The sequence below is a fragment of the Daucus carota genome, chromosome 8, assembly GCF_001625215.2.
Source record: "Daucus carota subsp. sativus chromosome 8, DH1 v3.0, whole genome shotgun sequence".
NCBI lineage: Eukaryota > Viridiplantae > Streptophyta > Magnoliopsida > Apiales > Apiaceae > Daucus > Daucus carota.
This window is the reverse complement of record NC_030388.2, coordinates 31512899-31530765: the sequence shown is the minus strand read 5'-3', so window position 1 is coordinate 31530765 and position 17867 is coordinate 31512899. Positions and strand designations below refer to the sequence as shown.

The following is a 17867-nucleotide window of genomic DNA, read 5'->3' as shown; positions in this document are numbered from 1 at the left end:
CATAGATTTAACATAGATTTTGAGGTGTTCATCCGGTTTCTGAATTTATAAATTAGAAACATTTATTTATACTGTTTATGTAAAAAATTAATAACCACTTTTTTTTTTTTTTGAAAATTTAATAACCACTTATAAGAAGCTAGCTTTTATTTCCGACTTCGATTTATCTGCCAAACAATTTAATCATCACTTAACTTGCTTCTCACCTCCATTTTATTTTTATACTTTAACCAAGAAGCACTTATTTTAAATTCGCCTCGTTCATCTCCATGTCTGAACTCATAGCCTGGCCATATTAAACAAGAGAATTCACCTTCAATTTCTGTACCAACTGAAAAATGAGCACTCCACAAGTTACTCTGAGTTCCGGGAATGCGAAAACCATGCCTGTTCTGGGACTGGGAACAGCAGATGATCCAGTACCAAGACCAGAGACGGTCATAAAAGCAGTGCTTGAAGCGATTGAGCTCGGTTACAGGATGTTCGATACGGCTTCTGTTTACCAAACAGAGGAGGCTCTTGGTGAAGCCATAGCTCAGGCTCTTGGTCTTGGTTTGATCAAGGCTCGGGACGAAGTCTTCATCACTTCTAAGATCGGATGCTCCGATAATCATGGTGATCGTGTCCTCCCTGCCCTGAAAAAGACTCTGCAGTAATATATCGGAATACACTCTTGGGGCGTTTGGATGACAGATGAGAATGAGAATCGGGAATGAGAATAAAGGGTACCACAAGTGGAAATTGGGTTCTCATGGCATACCACAAAATGGTTCTGATTCCCGTTACCAGACTCATTAACCATGAACCAAACGCCCCTTTTATTATAATAACTACGATCTCGTTTAACTTTGCTTAAGAATATGTTGGAATAACTGTGCTTGTTTATTGTGGTGTGCTGTGTAGGAAATTGAAGATGGAGTATCTTGATCAATATCTTATTCATTTTCCCGTGAGCCTAAAGCCTGGAGCACCTTTTCCGTTTAGCCCTGAAGCGTTGTTTCGATGGACATTAAATCTGTTTGGACAGCCTTGGAAGAGTGCCAGACACTTGGCCTTACAAAATCAATTGGTGTCAGTAATTTCACTTGCAAGAAGCTTGCTGATTTACTGGCTTTTGCTAAGATTGATGGGAAAAAGTGACCACAACGGCAACTGCTAAGTGCGGAATTAATCTTCGTTGGACAATACTTATCCCTACTTGTATGAACCTTCGATGAAACAAACAAGTAAAGCAACAATAAACAATAAACAAGACACCAAGAATTATACGTGGAAAACCCCCTCAATGAAAGGAGTAAAAACCACGGGACCGTAGTCCACCCAAACAATTCACTATGACAAATTATATGGGTAATACACCAAGTTCTTCTCTAGATAGAACTAGAGGAATACAATCACCTTCACACTCTTGGAATAACTCGTCAAGAAGTATGGAACCAAATAAGACAATAAGAGAACAAAGACCCGCGGCTAGGTTCAGCCTCCCCACGGCTCTTTAGCTACTGCCCAGCCCCTCAAATACACCTCCGAATCCGATCTCCACCGTTCAGAATTTAGATATCGGTGTTAGGAAGATACTGTCCGAAATTCAAGACGATCCGACCGTTGGAACTCCGGGAAACGCAAAAACAAGGCAGCCAGCGCAACCAGAAAATTACCTACGAATTTTCACCCAATTTCTCTCCTTTGCCTATTTTCTCTCTTGCTTATTTTCACAAATATCCTCCTATATTTATATATATAGGGTTCCCTTTATTTTTATCTCCTTGTGGGCCAAAACAAGGGTAATCCTATTGGGCTTTTAATCTCATAGATAGAAACTAAAACCCAACAAATCTCCCCCTTTCTAACTATGAGAAAGAGTTTGCCATTCCGGCGATCGAACAACATACCTTTAGCTTCCCTTTAGCTAAAGACTTTGTCAACATATCAGAACCATTATCATCGGTGTGTACCTTTTCCACTTCAAACAACCCTTCTTCAAGAGCGTCTCTAATCCAATGATACCTCATATCGATATGTTTGGTCCGTGCATGAAATGTTGGATGCTTAGCTATATCAATAGCTGCTTGATTATCACAAAGAACCACATAGCGTTGTTGCGGGAAGCCAAGCTCCTGCATCAATCGCTTTAACCACAACAACTCTTTACAAGCTTCAGTTGTTGCTACATACTCTGCCTCCCCCGTAGAAAGTGAAACACCCTTTTGCAACCTAGATTGCCATGAGACTGCTCCCCCTGCAAAAGTCATCAAATATCCAGAAGTGGATTTCAATGTATCCTTATCACCTGCCAAGTCAGAATCTGTATATCCAATAAGCACTGGTTTATCATTCCCAAATGTAAGACCCAATTTGGAAGTACCTCGAAGATATCGCATAATCCACTTAACTGCTTCCCAATGCTTCTTACCCGGATTTGTTAGATAACGACTGACAACCCCAACTGCAAAGGCTATATCAGGTCTCGTAGATACCATAGCATACATCAAACTTCCTACTGCTGAGGCATATGGAACTCCATCCATCTCTGCAATTTCTTCCTTCGTAGAAGGAGAATCCTTTTCAGTTAACTTAAAGTTGGTAGTAAGAGGAGAACTAACAACTTTAGCTTTATCCATGTTGAACCTGCAAAGCACCTTCTCAATATATTGCTCTTGTGATATATGCAACTTCTTGGCCACTCTATCTCGATGAATACGAATGCCAAGAATCTGTTTCGCTGGCCCCAAGTCCTTCATGGCAAAGGACTTACTCAACTGTTGCTTCAGTTGGGAAATTCTTTCAGTATTTTTGCCAACAATAAGCATGTCATCCACATAAAGCAATAATATGATAAAATCATCATCTGAAAATCTCTGAACAAAAACACAATGGTCAGAAATAGTCTTACGGTAGCCTTGCTTCTTCATAAATGACTCGAACTTTTTATACCATCGCCTTGGTGCTTGCTTCAAACCATATAGACTTTTTAGAAGTCTACAAACATACCCCTCTTTACCTTTAACCTCAAAACCTTCAGGCTGCTCCATATAGATTTCTTTGTCCAAGTCACCATGTAGAAAAGCTGTCTTGACATCCATTTGTTCAACCTCCAAATCAAGACTAGCTGCTAAACCAAGCACCGTACGAATTGATGTCATCTTAACAACGGGAGAAAAAATCTCATCAAAATCAATACCTTTTTTCTGACTGAATCCTTTGACGACCAACCTAGCTTTGTACCGTGGTTGTGAAGTATGCTCATCTTGCTTCACTCTATAAACCCACCTGTTTTTCAAAGCTCGTTTCCCCTTAGGTAGCTTCACCAACTCAAAAGTATTATTCTCATACAAGGATTTCATCTCATCTTGCATGGCATAAACCCACTCCTTCTTGTGCTCATCTTCCATAGCTTCTGCATAAGATTCAGGTTCACCACTATCAGTCAATAGAACATACTCATCAGCAGAATATCTGTTGGAAGGATGACGATCTCTGTTAGACCGCCTGAGTGGAACGAATGGTGGAACATTTTGTACCGGTGACTCCTCATGGGCATCATCATCCATGTCACTATTTTCGGGAATATCAGTATTAGTGTCATGTTGGTCATTATCATGAGCATCGTCTCCAACCTGCGAGTCCACATGTCTTGGAGGAACTGGATCCAAATCAACCAGATCATTGTTATGTTGAGGAAATGACTCTGCCTTCCCAACATCTTTCAAACTCTGATCTTCAATAAAGATAACATCTCGGCTTCTCACAATCTTCTTTGAAACTGGATCATAGAGCCTATAGCCGAACTCATCTTGGCTATAACCAAGAAATATGCACTCTTTAGTCTTCACATCTAGTTTAGACCTTTCATCTTTGGGAATATGCACAAAAGCCTTGCATCCAAAGACACGCAAATGATCATAAGAAACATCTTTACCACTCCAAACTCTATCTGGAATATCAAACTGTAAAGGAACACAAGGTGAGAGATTTAACACATTTATCGCAGTATTCAGTGCCTCACCCCAGAAAGACATCGGCAACTCAGCATGTGAAAGTAAACATCTGACCCGCTCCACTAGTGTTCTGTTCATCCTCTCTGCCAAACCATTAAGCTGAGGTGTCTTTGGTGGAGTCTTTTGGTGCCGAATACCCTGCTGTCTGCAATACACATCAAAGGGACCTGTATACTCCCCTCCATTATCTGTCCGGATACACTTCAGTTTCTTCCCAGTCTGTCTCTCAACTAAAGCCTGAAAATGCTTAAACACGTCTAATACTTGATCTTTAGTCTTCAAGGTATAAACCCACAACTTCCTTGAATGATCATCGATGAATGTAACAAAATATAATGAACCACCATTGGTTCGGGTTTTCATGGGACCACAAACATCGGAATGCACCAAGTCAAGTATATGCTCTCTACGAGAGGGAGGACGACTCTTAAAAGAAACTCTGTTTTGCTTGCCAGCAACACAGTGAGAACACCTTTTCAAATGTATATCAGTCAGACCAGATAGTACCTTTTTCTTCGACAGCATATTCATTCCTTTTTCAGTCATGTGAGCAAGTCTCTTATGGCATAAATCAATCATATCAACATTCTCCACAGCGTTAACAATGCCAGTAGAGACTTTAGGTTGTGTCATATATAATTTCGGACACCTCTTTCCTCTTGCAACAATTAAAGAACCCCGAGTGAGCTTCCATTGACCATTACCAAAGCTGCTAACATACCCTTCATCATCAAGAAGGCCTGTTGAAATTAAATTCATTCGCATATCTGGAACGTGCTTCACATCATGAAGAAATAACTCCATGCCTGTGTCAAACTTCAGACATACCTCACCGATGCCAACAACTTTTGATATGCCACTGTTACCCATTTTAACATCTCCAAAATCACCAGAAGTATAAGATGTAAAGAAGTCCCTTCGTGACGTAACATGACACGAAGCACCACTATCAATAGCCCAACTCAAATCATCTTGTGCAAGGTTAACAATGTCTCCATCACAACAGATCAGGTGCTCATCAGTAGTAGCAATCACCACAGAATTATCATTACTACTGTCAGTTTTCGTCTGATCGTTGTCTGAGCTCTTTTTATTTTCTCGCTTCAACTTTCTGCAGAACTTTTTCGTATGTCCCTTCTTACCACAATGATAGCACTCAACATTAGAATACTTACCTCTAGAACTACTCCGTTGATTACCTCTATTGGCTGGACCTCTGCTTTGAGCTCTCCCCTTCCTTTCGGTGACTAGGACTTCTGACTGTGAAGATGAACCCTGTGACTTTCTTCTCATCTCTTCATTCAGAATACTGCTCTTAGCTAGTTCCATACTGATAATACCATCCGGAGCTGAGTTCGACAAAGACATCCTGAATGTCTCCCAAGAATCTGGTAAAGTACCCAAAAGACACAATCCCTGTATCTCATCTTCAAACTTGATACCCATTCCAGCAAGCTGATTCATAATTCCTTGGAATGCATTCAAGTGATCAGAAATTGTAGTGCCATCTTGATATCGTAGAGACATCAACTGTTTAATCAGATACAACTTATTATTTCCCGTCTTTCGAGCATAGAGTTGCTCGAGCTTGTTCCACAAAGTACGCGCATGTGTCTCTCCACTAATATGGTTCAAAACATTATCATCCACCCATTGCCGTATATACCCACAAACCTGTCGATGCAAAATAGTCCATTCTTGCTCGGTTTTATTTGCAGGCTTCTCGGTAGTAAACACGGGAAGATAATATTCCTTCACATAAAGAAGATCCTCCATCTTCCCTTTCCAAACATGATAATTAGAACCATTCAAATTAACCATTCTACTCGTATTCGTTTCCATCGTTCAAACAAGTTCAAAAACAATAACCTGGCTCTGATGCCAATCTGATGGGAAAAAGTGACCACAACGGCAACTGCTAAGTGCGGAATTAATCTTCGTTGGACAATACTTATCCCTACTTGTATGAACCTTCGATGAAACAAACAAGTAAAGCAACAATAAACAATAAACAAGACACCAAGAATTATACGTGGAAAACCCCCTCAATGAAAGGAGTAAAAACCACGGGACCGTAGTCCACCCAAACAATTCACTATGACAAATTATATGGGTAATACACCAAGTTCTTCTCTAGATAGAACTAGAGGAATACAATCACCTTCACACTCTTGGAATAACTCGTCAAGAAGTATGGAACCAAATAAGACAATAAGAGAACAAAGACCCGCGGCTAGGTTCAGCCTCCCCACGGCTCTTTAGCTACTGCCCAGCCCCTCAAATACACCTCCGAATCCGATCTCCACCGTTCAGAATTTAGATATCGGTGTTAGGAAGATACTGTCCGAAATTCAAGACGATCCGACCGTTGGAACTCCGGGAAACGCAAAAACAAGGCAGCCAGCGCAACCAGAAAATTACCTACGAATTTTCACCCAATTTCTCTCCTTTGCCTATTTTCTCTCTTGCTTATTTTCACAAATATCCTCCTATATTTATATATATAGGGTTCCCTTTATTTTTATCTCCTTGTGGGCCAAAACAAGGGAAATCCTATTGGGCTTTTAATCTCATAGATAGAAACTAAAACCCAACAAAGATTCCCCCAGCAGTCAATCAAGTAAAGATCAAATTCACAAGCTAAACAATTTAAGTGATCACTTTTAACCTCGAGCTTGTCTTTTTATTCTAGTCTGGTCATGTATATAATTGACAAAATGAAAATTAATGTCACAGATACTACATACTATGATCATGCACTCTTGTTGTTGAATGATACAAAAAGTTTTGTTGGATACTTAACATGATATCAGAGCTTAGAAGGGGTCTTTAGTTCAAGTCCTCGCACCCTCTTGTATAGTTATGTCTGTTCAATAGTATTTCTCTAACACCTTGAGTTTCAGATGGACTCGTTACTTAACAATTATGATACATTTATGTTGAAAGGTGGAAATGAACCCAGCCTGGCAACAAAGGAAGCTGATGGAGTTCTGTAATGCTAATGGAATCACGATAGCTGCTTATTCCCCGCTTGGAGGACCAGGTGCCCGTTGGGGAAGCAAAGGAGTGTTGGAATCTGAGGTTCTTAAGGAAATTTCAGTGTCGAAAGGAAAATCTGTGGCTCAGGTGGCGTTGAGATGGGTTTATGAGCAAGGGGTTGTCATCGTGATGAAGAGCTTCAACAAAGAGAGACTAAAGCAGAATCTCGAAATTTTGGACTGGAAGTTGACAGATGAAGAGTTGAAGAAGATTGCTGATATCCCGCAGAGCAGGGCAAGCCTCGCAAAGATGTTCATCTCAGAAACTGGCCTTTTCAAGTCACTGGAGCAGCTCTGGGATGGAGAATAATAAAAATACTGTTGAAAGGATGGATTAAAATGTATCTTGTTGTTCTGTTCCGTCTTCTGTAATAAACTCTTAGGTTGCGTTCACTTGGATAAACTGAAATGGAGAGATGATGGAATGAAATTTGTACTCTAAAGTGTGAGTGATGTGAGAAAATATCTATATTATATTTCTCATTCTTTCAATCATTCCATTCTAACTAATTTAAATAGCTAGAAATCTAACTCACGTGTTTTAAAACAAATGTTCATTCCACTTGTCCAACATGTTTCCCAGCAATCTTCATCAGAAGAAATTTAAATTCACTCATATTTTCTTTCATTATAGCAAAATTTAAAATTTTTGTTCATAAAAGTTTATTTATGAAATTAACAATTTACATTATTTTGTAGTGGATGATTGATATTCAGACTTAAGCCTGAAATCTCTGACTTGTGGCCTGTGGGCACACCAAGTATCTGTGGTAGTAAAGTTGCAAAGATATTTTTCTTCTCATAACATAGATTTTTTTCTCTCAAAGTCTGAACTCATAGCCTGCTCATATTAAACAAGAGAATTCACCTGCAATTTCTATACCATCTGAAAAATGAGCACTCCACAAGTTACTCTGAGTTCTGGGAATGCGAAAACCATGCCTGTTTTGGGACTGGGAACAGCAGCTGATCCACTTCCAGGACCAGATACCGTCGTAAGAGCAGTGCTTGAAGCGATTGAGCTCGGTTACAGGATGTTTGATACTGCTTCTGTTTACCAAACAGAGGAGGCTCTTGGTGAAGCCATATCTCAGGCTCTTGGTCTCGGTTTGATCAAGTCCAGGGACGAAGTCTTCATCACTTCTAAGATCTGGTGCTCTGATAATTATGGCGATCGTGTCCTCCCTGCCCTTCGAAGGACTCTGCAGTAATATATTAGACTACACTTTATAGTAACTAAGATGAAAGATTATATCTGACTATGCTGATGAATATGTTGGAATATTTTACTGTGCAGGAAACTGAAGATGGAGTATCTTGATCAATACCTTATACATTTTCCGGTGAGCCTGAAGCCTGGAGCACCTTTTCCATTTAGCCCTGAAGACGTTGTTTCGATGGACATTAAGTCTGTTTGGACAGCCTTGGAAGAGTGCCAAACACTTGGCCTTACAAAATCAATTGGTGTCAGTAATTTCACTTGCAAGAAGCTTGCTGATTTACTGGCTTTTGCTAAGATTCCTCCAGCAGTCAATCAAGTAAGTCTCAAATTGACAAACTAAACAATTTAAGTGATCAGTTTCATCCTCGAGCTTGTGTCTTTATCCTAGGTGGAGATGAACCCGGCATGGCAACAAGGGAAGCTGATGGAGTTCTGTAAGGCAAATGGAATCACGATAGCTGCTTATTCTCCGCTTGGAGGACCAGGTGCCTTTTGGGGAAGCAAGGGGGTGTTGGAATCTGAGGTTCTTCAGGAAATTGCAAAGTCGAAAGGAAAATCTGTAGCTCAGGTGGCTCTGAGATGGGTTTATGAGCAAGGGGTTGTCATTGTGATGAAGAGCTTCAACAAAGAGAGACTAAAGCAGAATCTCGAAATTTTTGACTGGGAGTTGACAGATGAAGAGTCCAAGAAGATTGCTGATATCCCACAGAGCAGGACAGGCCTTGCTCAGATGTTCATCTCTGAAGCAGGCCCTTTCAAGTCACTCGAGCAGCTCTGGGACGGAGAACTTTGAAAAAAATTATTCTATATACATAAGTATTCCCCAATGATTTTTTCTCAGAGGGTGACTTGTAGTACAGTGACCAATGGCTTTTATCTAATTTTTGTTGTGCACGTCAAATTCAAATAATTTTGTAGTGTGGTAAGAATACAGGTGTGTGGGTATTGAAATTCATGATATTGACCATTTTACAAAATAAATGAATGGAGTATTCTAGAGGTTTATCTTATGTAAGTGTAAATTATAACCATACAAACCAGAGGTGCTTGGCAGGTAAAAAAATGGCATCACTTAGTATTCCACAGGTTACTTTGAGTTCTGGGAACGCGAGGCCTATGCCAGTTCTGGGACTGGGGACAGCAGCTGATCCATTTCCAGGACCAGAAACTGTTATAAAAGCGGTGCTTGAAGCGATTGAGCTCGGTTACAGGATGTTTGATACTGCTGCTCTTTACCAAACAGAGGAGGCTCTTGGTGAAGCCATATCTCAAGCTTTGAGTCTTGGCCTTATCAAGTCTCGCGAGGAAGTCTTCATCACCTCTAAGCTCTGGTGTACTGATAATCATGGAGATCGCGTCCTCCCTGCTCTTCAAGCAACTTTGAAGTAGTGCAGATGCACCACTTGTTCATTTGTATTTACTTGAACCAAGGCCTTATGTGTTTATTCTTGTGCAGGAAGCTGAAGTTCACGTATGTTGATCAGTATCTTATACATTGGCCAGTGAGCATGAAGCCCAGGGTACCTTTTCCAGTAAACGTTGAAGATATTGTCCCGATGGATATCAAATCTGTTTGGACAGCCATGGAAGAGTGCCAGACACTTGGCCTTACGAAATCAATTGGTGTCAGTAATTTCTCTTGCAAATTGCTTGATAATATTCTTGCTTTTGCCAAGATTCTTCCAGCTATTAATCAAGTAAGTCCGGATTTTATTCAGAGGTATTATTTTACACTTTGCTCTTACTGATCAATTTATGATCAAAGGTGGAGATGCACCCAGCATGGCAACAAGGAAAGCTAAGAGAGTTCTGTAATGCAAATGGAATCATGGTGGCAGCCTATTCTCCACTTGGAGGATCAGGTACCTTTTGGGGAAGCAACGGAGTGTTGGAATCTGAGGTTCTGAAGAAAATTGCAGAGTCGAAAGGAAAATCTGTAGCTCAGGTGGCTTTGAGATGGATTTATGAGCAAGGAGTTGTGATTGTGATGAAGAGCTTCAACAAACTGAGAATGAAGCAGAATCTTGATATTTTCGACTGGGAGTTAAGCGATGAAGACTTCAAGAATATAGCTGAAATCCCACAGAGTAGGACAAGCCGCGGAGAGATATTTATCTCTGAAACTGGCCTTATTAAGTCAGTCGAGGAGTTCTGGGATGGAGAACTTTAATATGATGGTTGCAAGGATGGGGAGTATATCTGTTAAGGATGGTTTTTTGCAGAACATGTAAACTAATTTTAATAACTGCAAAAAATAATAAAAAGAAAGAATGTTTTTAGCTTTGAGCATCTCCAACAGGATTGCCACGAGGTTGTCAAAGTTGACGTGGCAAGTCACTCTTGGTTCCCCGCCTATTGGAATCAGTAGTTTGCCTTAAAATTGTCAACTTTTGACGACTTCCCCAAATATATAAATGGTTAAAACATTTATATAAGTGCACAAATATATATATTTATCAATACATTTTTTTAGTTCAAGTATAATACATCTTACGCTCCACTCAGTCATACGAGTGAGATACACTGGGTATGTTTGATTTGTTTTGGTTTACGTCACAAAGATAAGATGCACCAATAGTATAGTTGTTGCAAGCATATGGCTCAGAAGCATCGACAACGCATTGTCTGGGATAGATGTGTTCTCTGTCAATCAGTTGGATTAGCTTATTGTCATTATACCATTCTCCCACAGCTTCTGAAATTGTCTGTTCATCGCAATTTGGATAACTATATTAGTTCTCACATATATATTGACATTTTAAGCGCGTTTGTCAGATAGATTTCTGATAAATTACCATGTTATCAAGCATAGAATCGGGATCCCCCAGCCATTTACTTTGAAACTCAGACTGGGAATGAGTATGGCACGCGTTGATGAACAAGCCTCTCGTGGAAAGATTACCCAAGTCAGTCACTTCTTGCAAAAACTTCGTCCTAAAATCTGGGGTAGGAAAGTAGAAGCTTATTTTCCAAGATAATAACATGAGCATAGAACTAAGGGATGTGATGCTGAGGAATTTGAAGTTAATTACTTATCCAGGCATCCAGTACAGCGGTAGGGCAGCCAGTTAGATTATACAAGCAAGAACGATTTGAATTTTCTGGCAACCGGATTGTTGATGCAACCTGAAAACAAGAAAAAGAAATTGTTAGAATCATAGAAATGATGACATACATAATCACTGCATCAGAAAAAGAAAGAATGAATGAATTAGTACTAACTTGAAAAGTATCATATGCCGAATTCAAGAGGAACATAGGAGTCTGGATATCTGGAACAACATTCCGGGGGTAGAGGCACTGGAGATTGGTTAGATATCACTCCAACATTCGACATATTTATAAATTAAAGTAAGAAAAACATGACAGTTTATAAAAAAAAGTACCGAGGCAGCATCCATCTTTGATGTGCATGATAATGGTAGATATGTAACTGATCCCTGCATTAGAAGATTGAGAAAACACTTTTAGATTTAGCTGGTGAACTAAGACTTGGACTCAAAACTGAATCAAGTCATACATGAACACAAAGGGCTTAGAGAACAATTACATGAAGGTTTACGAAGCCAGAAGGATTGTTTCTGTTGATAAGCCACCAAGTTTACGTTACTTAGCTTCATAAACGCCTAGGGAGAAGATTTAACTTGAGCACATAAGATCTTTAGGACTTACAGATGAATGAAAAAGGAAGCATCAGCTAGGCATTTAGCTTCAGTAGAACGAGGCAGTATATTCTTGAACCTATCACAATGATACATTGCTGCCAATCCTCCTGCAGAATTGCCCGTAAGAAATACCTGTATATTACAAGTATCAGTTGTGAACAGATTCATACAAGTTCCTGATTAGACTCGCTTAGCCCCACCAGAACATGTTCTTTTACTTCCGCCTTCACATGAACCATAATTCCCACATTGATTGATTAAACTAAACACAAGGGATAATGGACTAAGCGTTCCTAAAGATTTTCTGACTGATTGAGATAAACAGAAAACGATTATTCAAGATTCAGAAGATCATACATTGCTAGCATTTTCCATTCCAAGTTCTAAAAGCTCGTCCATGATAGCGTAGAAAACTCTACCACCTCTGTAGTACGGTCCATCAACCTGTTATTGAAAATTGAGCAATAAATCCTCCTCACTTGGATAAATAAACATCAACTTGTTAGTACCAGGTTGTTGAACCAACGGTTGCCAATAGCCTACTACTAGATTGCTGCTAATGATCATGAACACGCCACACTAACCGAAGATTCTTGTTTGTCACCGGTGAAGCAGGAACCATCACAGTATCTTACATAGACCCTATTCCAATTATAGAAGTCTGCAAAAGTATCAGAAAGTCACTTGTAAGCAAATCACCTTTATACCGTGCTTCCAAATATCAGAACCAGAGTTTTAAATATTATCATAAAATGTAATTGAGTAGGAATTCAATCTCACTTGGATTTAGCTCCTTGTTATCACTCAAGATTCCAGTAAAATAAAGACTCGTCATTTTAATAGATGAACCAAGACCGCTGCTGTCATTCATTCTCATGCTGCATTCTTCAACTGTAGTGCACCAGTATCCTCCCTGTAATACGAATTGATAACCATATTAAGCCAGCCAGTAGGCTACCTCTCAAAGAACTTCAGTCACATTATACAGTATCTAAAGCCATATCCTTGGGAGGGAAAAAAATTATCACTTTAAAGAGGTTATCACATAAGAAGGGTTTATATATTAATACCAATCACCACTAGGTACCGAGACTTTTTATCACTACAGAGAGGTTATCAGTACCAATTACGACAAAATCTGACAAACCTGCAAGTGTAACAGCCACTTGTTAACTCCTTTGTCCTTCCCCCGGTCAAGCTGGTAGGCAGGTGGACTCCCATCCAAACACACTGCACACAGAAACAGTTAAAGACATTCGAAATTTCAAGTTACATGGTAATAAGATATTAATGTGCACCTGCTCCTTTTGCAACAGCACTCTGAATCTTGATCAAATCAGGTGGATTTGCCACAGCTTGAAGCCCATGTAGAACTGCATTAACAAGTACCAGTACTACTAGGATTGATCCCATCTTCATGATCAGATATCATATGATTCTCTAACAGTGACAGTAGTTAAAAAGAATTGAACACTTAATCTTATAAGATACTTATAAATGAGAATACATTACAATACATAATAACCACACAAATTACAAATTTTAATCAACTATACTTATCTTATAGGCCTGTGCATTATGTTCTTTTGTATTTTTGTATGTCAGACTCACATGTTCAATAGCTCACCCGGGACCCAAGTCCTTACCATATATAAGTAGTGGCATGAGTAGGATTCTGAAATAGTCGGAGCTAAAACAGTAGATCGCTAAATTATAACCATACAAACCAGAGGTGCTTGGCAGGTAAAAAAATGGCATCACTTAGTATTCCACAGGTTACTTTGAGTTCTGGGAACGCGAGGCCTATGCCAGTTCTGGGACTGGGGACAGCAGCTGATCCGTTTCCAGGACCCGAGACTGTTATAAAAGCAGTGCTTGAAGCGATTGAGCTCGGTTACAGGATGTTTGATACTGCTGCTCTTTACCAAACAGAGGAAGCTCTTGGTGAAGCCATATCTCAAGCTCTGAGTCTTGGCCTAATCAAGTCTCGGGATGAAGTCTTCATCACCTCTAAGCTCTGGTGTACTGATAATCATGGAGATCGCGTCCTCCCTGCTCTTCAAGCAACTCTGAAGTAGTGCAGATGCACCACTTGTTCATTTGTATTTACTTGAACCAAGGCCTTATGTGTTTATTCTTGTGCAGGAAGCTGAAGTTCGCGTATGTTGATCAGTATCTGATACATTGGCCAGTGAGCATGAAGCCCGGGGTACCTTTTCCAGTAAACGTTGAAGATATTGTCCCGATGGATATCAAATCTGTTTGGACAGCCATGGAAGAGTGCCAGACACTTGGCCTTACGAAATCAATTGGTGTCAGTAATTTCTCTTGCAAATTGCTTGATAATATTCTTGCTTTTGCCAAGATTCCTCCAGCTATTAATCAAGTAAGTCCGGATTTTATTCAGAGGTATTATTTTACACTTTGCTCTTACTGATCAATTTATGATCAAAGGTGGAGATGCACCCAGCATGGCAACAAGGAAAGCTAAGAGAGTTCTGTAATGCAAATGGAATCATGGTAGCTGCTTATTCTCCGCTTGGAGGATCAGGTACCTTCTGGGGAAGCAACGGAGTGTTGGAATCTGAGGTTCTGAAGAAAATTGCAGAGTCGAAAGGAAAATCTGTAGCTCAGGTGGCTTTGAGATGGATTTATGAGCAAGGAGTTGTCATTGTGATGAAGAGCTTCAACAAACAGAGAATGAAGCAGAATCTTGATATTTTCGACTGGGAGTTGAGCGATGAAGACTTCAAGAACATAGCTGAAATCCCACAGAGTAGGACAAGCCGCGGAGAGATATTTATCTCTGAAACTGGCCTTATTAAGTCAGTCGAGGAGTTCTGGGATGGAGAACTTTGAAATGATGGTTGCAAGGATGGGGAGTATATCTATTAAGGATGGTTTTTTGCAGAACATGTAAACTCATTTTAATAACTGCAAAAAATAATAAAAAAGAAAGAATGTTTTTAGCTTTGAGCATCTCCAACAGGATTGCCACGAGGTTGTCAAAGTTGACGTGGCAAGTCACTCTTGGTTCCCCGCCTATTGGAATCGGTGGTTTGCCATAAAATTGTCAACCTTTGACGACTTCCCCAAATGGTTGAAATATTTATACAGAGTGCACAAAGTATATATATTATCAATATATATTTTTAGTTCAAGTATAATACATCTTACGCTCCACTCTGTCATACGAGTGAGATACACTGGGTATGTTTGATTTGTTTTGGTTTACGTCACAGAGATAAGATGCACCAATTGTATAGTTGTTGCAAGCATATGGCTCAGAAGCATCGACAACGCATTGTCTGGGATAGATGTGTTCTCTGTCAATCAGTTGGATTAGCTTATTGTCATTATACCATTCTCCCACAGCTTCTGAAATTGTCTGTTCATCGCAATTTGGATAACTATATTAGTTCTCACATATATATTGACATTTTAAGCGCGTTTGTCAGATAGATTTCTGATAAATTACCATGTTATCAAGCATAGAATCGGGATCCCCCAGCCATTTACTTTGAAACTCAGACTGGGAATGAGTATGGCACGCGTTGATGAACAAGCCTCTCGTGGAAAGATTACCCAAGTCAGTCACTTCTTGCAAAAACTTCGTCCTAAAATCTGGGGTAGGAAAGTAGATAACATGAGCATAGAACTAAGGGATGTGATGCTAAGGAATTTGAAGCTAATTACTTATCCAGGCATCCAGTACAGCGGTAGGGCAGCCTGTTAGATTATACAAGCAAGAACGATCTGAATTTTCTGGCAACCGGATTGCTGATGCAACCTAAAACAAGTTAAAGAAATTGTTTGAATCATAGAAATCATTAATTACATAATCACTGTATCAGAAAAGAAAGAAAGAATGAATTAGTACTAACTTGAAAAGTATCATATGCCGAATTCAAGAGAAACATAGGAGTCTGGATATCTGGAACAACATTCCGGGGGTAGAGGCACTGGATATTGGTTAATAAGCAATTGTATATCACTCCAACATTCGACATATTTATAAATTAAAGAAAAATATGACAGTTTATAAAAAAAAGTACCGAGGCAGCATCCATCATTGATGTGCATGATAATGGCAGATATGTAACTGATCCCTGCATTAGAAGATTGAGAAAACACTCTTAGATTTAGCTAGTGAATTAAGACTCAGACTCAAAACTGAATTAAGTCATACATGAACACAAAGGGCTTAGAGAACAATTACATGAAGGTTTACGAAGCCAGAAGGATTATTTCTGTTGATAAGTCACCAAGTTCACGTTACTTAGCCTCATAAACGCTTAGGGGGAAGAGTTAACTTGAGCACATAAGAACTTTGGGACTTACAGATGAATGAAAAAGGAAGCATCAGCTAGGCATTTAACTTCAGTAGAAAGAGGCAGTATATTTTTGAACGTATCGCAATGATAAGTTGCTGCCAATCCTCCTGCAGAATTGCCCGTAAGAAATACCTGTATATTACAGGTATCAGTTGTGAACAGTTTCATACAAGTTCCTGATTAGACTCGCTTAGCCCCACCAGCACATGTTCTTTTACTTCCTCCTTCACATGAACCATAATTCCCACAGTGATATATTAAACTTAACACAGCGGATAATGGACAGCGTTCCTAAAGATTTTCTGACTGATTGAGATAAACAGAAAACGATTATTCAAGATTCAGAAGATCATACATTGCTAGCATTTTCCATTCCAAGTTTTAACAGCTCATCCATGATAGCGTAGAATATTCTACCACCTCTGTAGTATGGTCCATCAACCTGTTATTGACAATTGAGCAATAGATTACTCATTAGGAGAAATAAACATCAATGTGTTAGTATAGCCAGGTTGTTCAACCAACAGTTGCTAATAGCCTACTACTAGGATTGCTGCTAATGATCATGAACACGCCACACTTACCAAAGATTCTTGTTTGTCACCGGTGAAGCAGGAACCATCACAGTATCTTACATAGACCCTATTCCAATTGTAGAAGTCTGCAAAAGTATCAGAAAGTCACTTGTAAGCAAATCACCTTTAAACCTTGCTTCCAGATATCAGCACCAGAGTTTGAAATATCATCATAACACGTAATTGAGTAGGAATTCAATCTCACTTGGATTTAGCTCCTTGTTATCACTTAAGATTCCAGTAAAATAAAGACTCGTCATTTTATTAGATGAACCAAGACCGCTGCTGTCATTCATTCTCATGCTGCATTCTTCAACTGTAGTGCACCAGTATCCTCCCTATAATACAAATTGATAACCATATTAAGCCAGCCAGTAGGCTACCTCTCAAAGAACTTCAGTCACATTATACAGTATCTAAAGCCATATCCTTGGGAGCGGAAAAATTATCACTTTAAAGAGGTTATCACATAAGAAGGGTTTATACATTAATACTAATCACCACTAGGGACCAAGACTTTTTATCACTATAGAGAGGTTATCAGTACAAATTACGACAAAATCAGACAAACCTGCAAGTGTAACAGCCACTTGTTAACTCCTTCGTCCTTCCCCCGATCAAGCTGGTAGGCAGGTGGACTCCCATCCAAACACACTGCATACATAAACAGTTACAGACATATGAAATTCAAGTTACATGGTAATAAAAGATGAAAGTGCACCTGCTCCTTTTGCAACAGCACTCTGAATCTTGATCAAATCAGGTGGATTTGCCACAGCTTGAAGCCCATATAGAACTGCATTAACAAGTACCAGTACTACTAAGATTGATCCCATCTTCATGATCAGATATCATATGATTCTCTAACAGTGACAGTAGTTCAAAAGAATTGAACACCTAATCTTATAAGATACTTATAAATGAGAATACATTACAATACATAATAACCACACAAATTCACAATTTTAGTCACTACTATACTTATCTTATAGGCCTGTGCATTATGTTCTTTTGTATTTTTGTAGGTTAGACTCA

General features: G+C 39.4%; 5 protein-coding genes and 1 pseudogene across 5 annotated transcripts; 4 read left to right on the top strand and 2 right to left on the bottom strand.

The window, feature by feature from the left end:
• Positions 1 to 242: 242 nt before the first annotated feature.
• LOC108199347 (non-functional NADPH-dependent codeinone reductase 2-like) lies at positions 243 to 7531 on the top strand (annotated as a pseudogene).
• A 284-nt stretch (positions 7532 to 7815) lies between these two features.
• LOC108199344 (pectin acetylesterase 8-like) lies at positions 7816 to 13497 on the bottom strand. Its single transcript, XM_017367122.2, has 13 exons — positions 13222 to 13497; positions 13071 to 13153; positions 12704 to 12836; positions 12508 to 12584; positions 12281 to 12367; positions 11931 to 12055; positions 11809 to 11839; positions 11645 to 11698; positions 11481 to 11558; positions 11291 to 11384; positions 11054 to 11199; positions 8365 to 10963; positions 7816 to 8238 (listed from the first exon to the last, which is right to left on the bottom strand). The coding sequence occupies exons 1-12, from the start codon at positions 13340 to 13342 to the stop codon at positions 10760 to 10762; spliced, it is 1233 nt and encodes a 410-aa protein (XP_017222611.1). The 5' UTR covers positions 13343 to 13497; the 3' UTR covers positions 7816 to 8238; positions 8365 to 10759.
• Positions 7930 to 9268, top strand: LOC108199346 (non-functional NADPH-dependent codeinone reductase 2-like). The gene is made up of 3 exons (XM_017367127.2): positions 7930 to 8243; positions 8334 to 8574; positions 8647 to 9268. The coding sequence occupies exons 1-3, from the start codon at positions 7930 to 7932 to the stop codon at positions 9049 to 9051; spliced, it is 960 nt and encodes a 319-aa protein (XP_017222616.1). The 3' UTR covers positions 9052 to 9268.
• On the top strand, positions 9243 to 10544 carry LOC108199345 (non-functional NADPH-dependent codeinone reductase 2-like). Its single transcript, XM_017367123.2, has 3 exons — positions 9243 to 9643; positions 9715 to 9955; positions 10024 to 10544. The coding sequence occupies exons 1-3, from the start codon at positions 9243 to 9245 to the stop codon at positions 10426 to 10428; spliced, it is 1047 nt and encodes a 348-aa protein (XP_017222612.2). The 3' UTR covers positions 10429 to 10544.
• Positions 13498 to 13583: 86 nt separating the features above from the next.
• Positions 13584 to 14893, top strand: LOC135146726 (non-functional NADPH-dependent codeinone reductase 2-like). The gene is made up of 3 exons (XM_017367126.2): positions 13584 to 13997; positions 14069 to 14309; positions 14378 to 14893. The coding sequence occupies exons 1-3, from the start codon at positions 13675 to 13677 to the stop codon at positions 14780 to 14782; spliced, it is 969 nt and encodes a 322-aa protein (XP_017222615.1). The 5' UTR covers positions 13584 to 13674; the 3' UTR covers positions 14783 to 14893.
• Positions 14894 to 15011: 118 nt separating this feature from the next.
• LOC108199343 (pectin acetylesterase 8-like) lies at positions 15012 to 17835 on the bottom strand. The gene is made up of 12 exons (XM_017367121.2): positions 17554 to 17835; positions 17404 to 17486; positions 17038 to 17170; positions 16842 to 16918; positions 16613 to 16699; positions 16265 to 16389; positions 16143 to 16173; positions 15979 to 16032; positions 15808 to 15885; positions 15620 to 15713; positions 15402 to 15547; positions 15012 to 15311 (listed from the first exon to the last, which is right to left on the bottom strand). Exons 1-12 carry the CDS (start codon positions 17672 to 17674, stop codon positions 15081 to 15083), a joined length of 1260 nt encoding a protein of 419 aa, XP_017222610.1. The 5' UTR covers positions 17675 to 17835; the 3' UTR covers positions 15012 to 15080.
• Between the last annotated feature and the right edge of the window lie 32 nt (positions 17836 to 17867).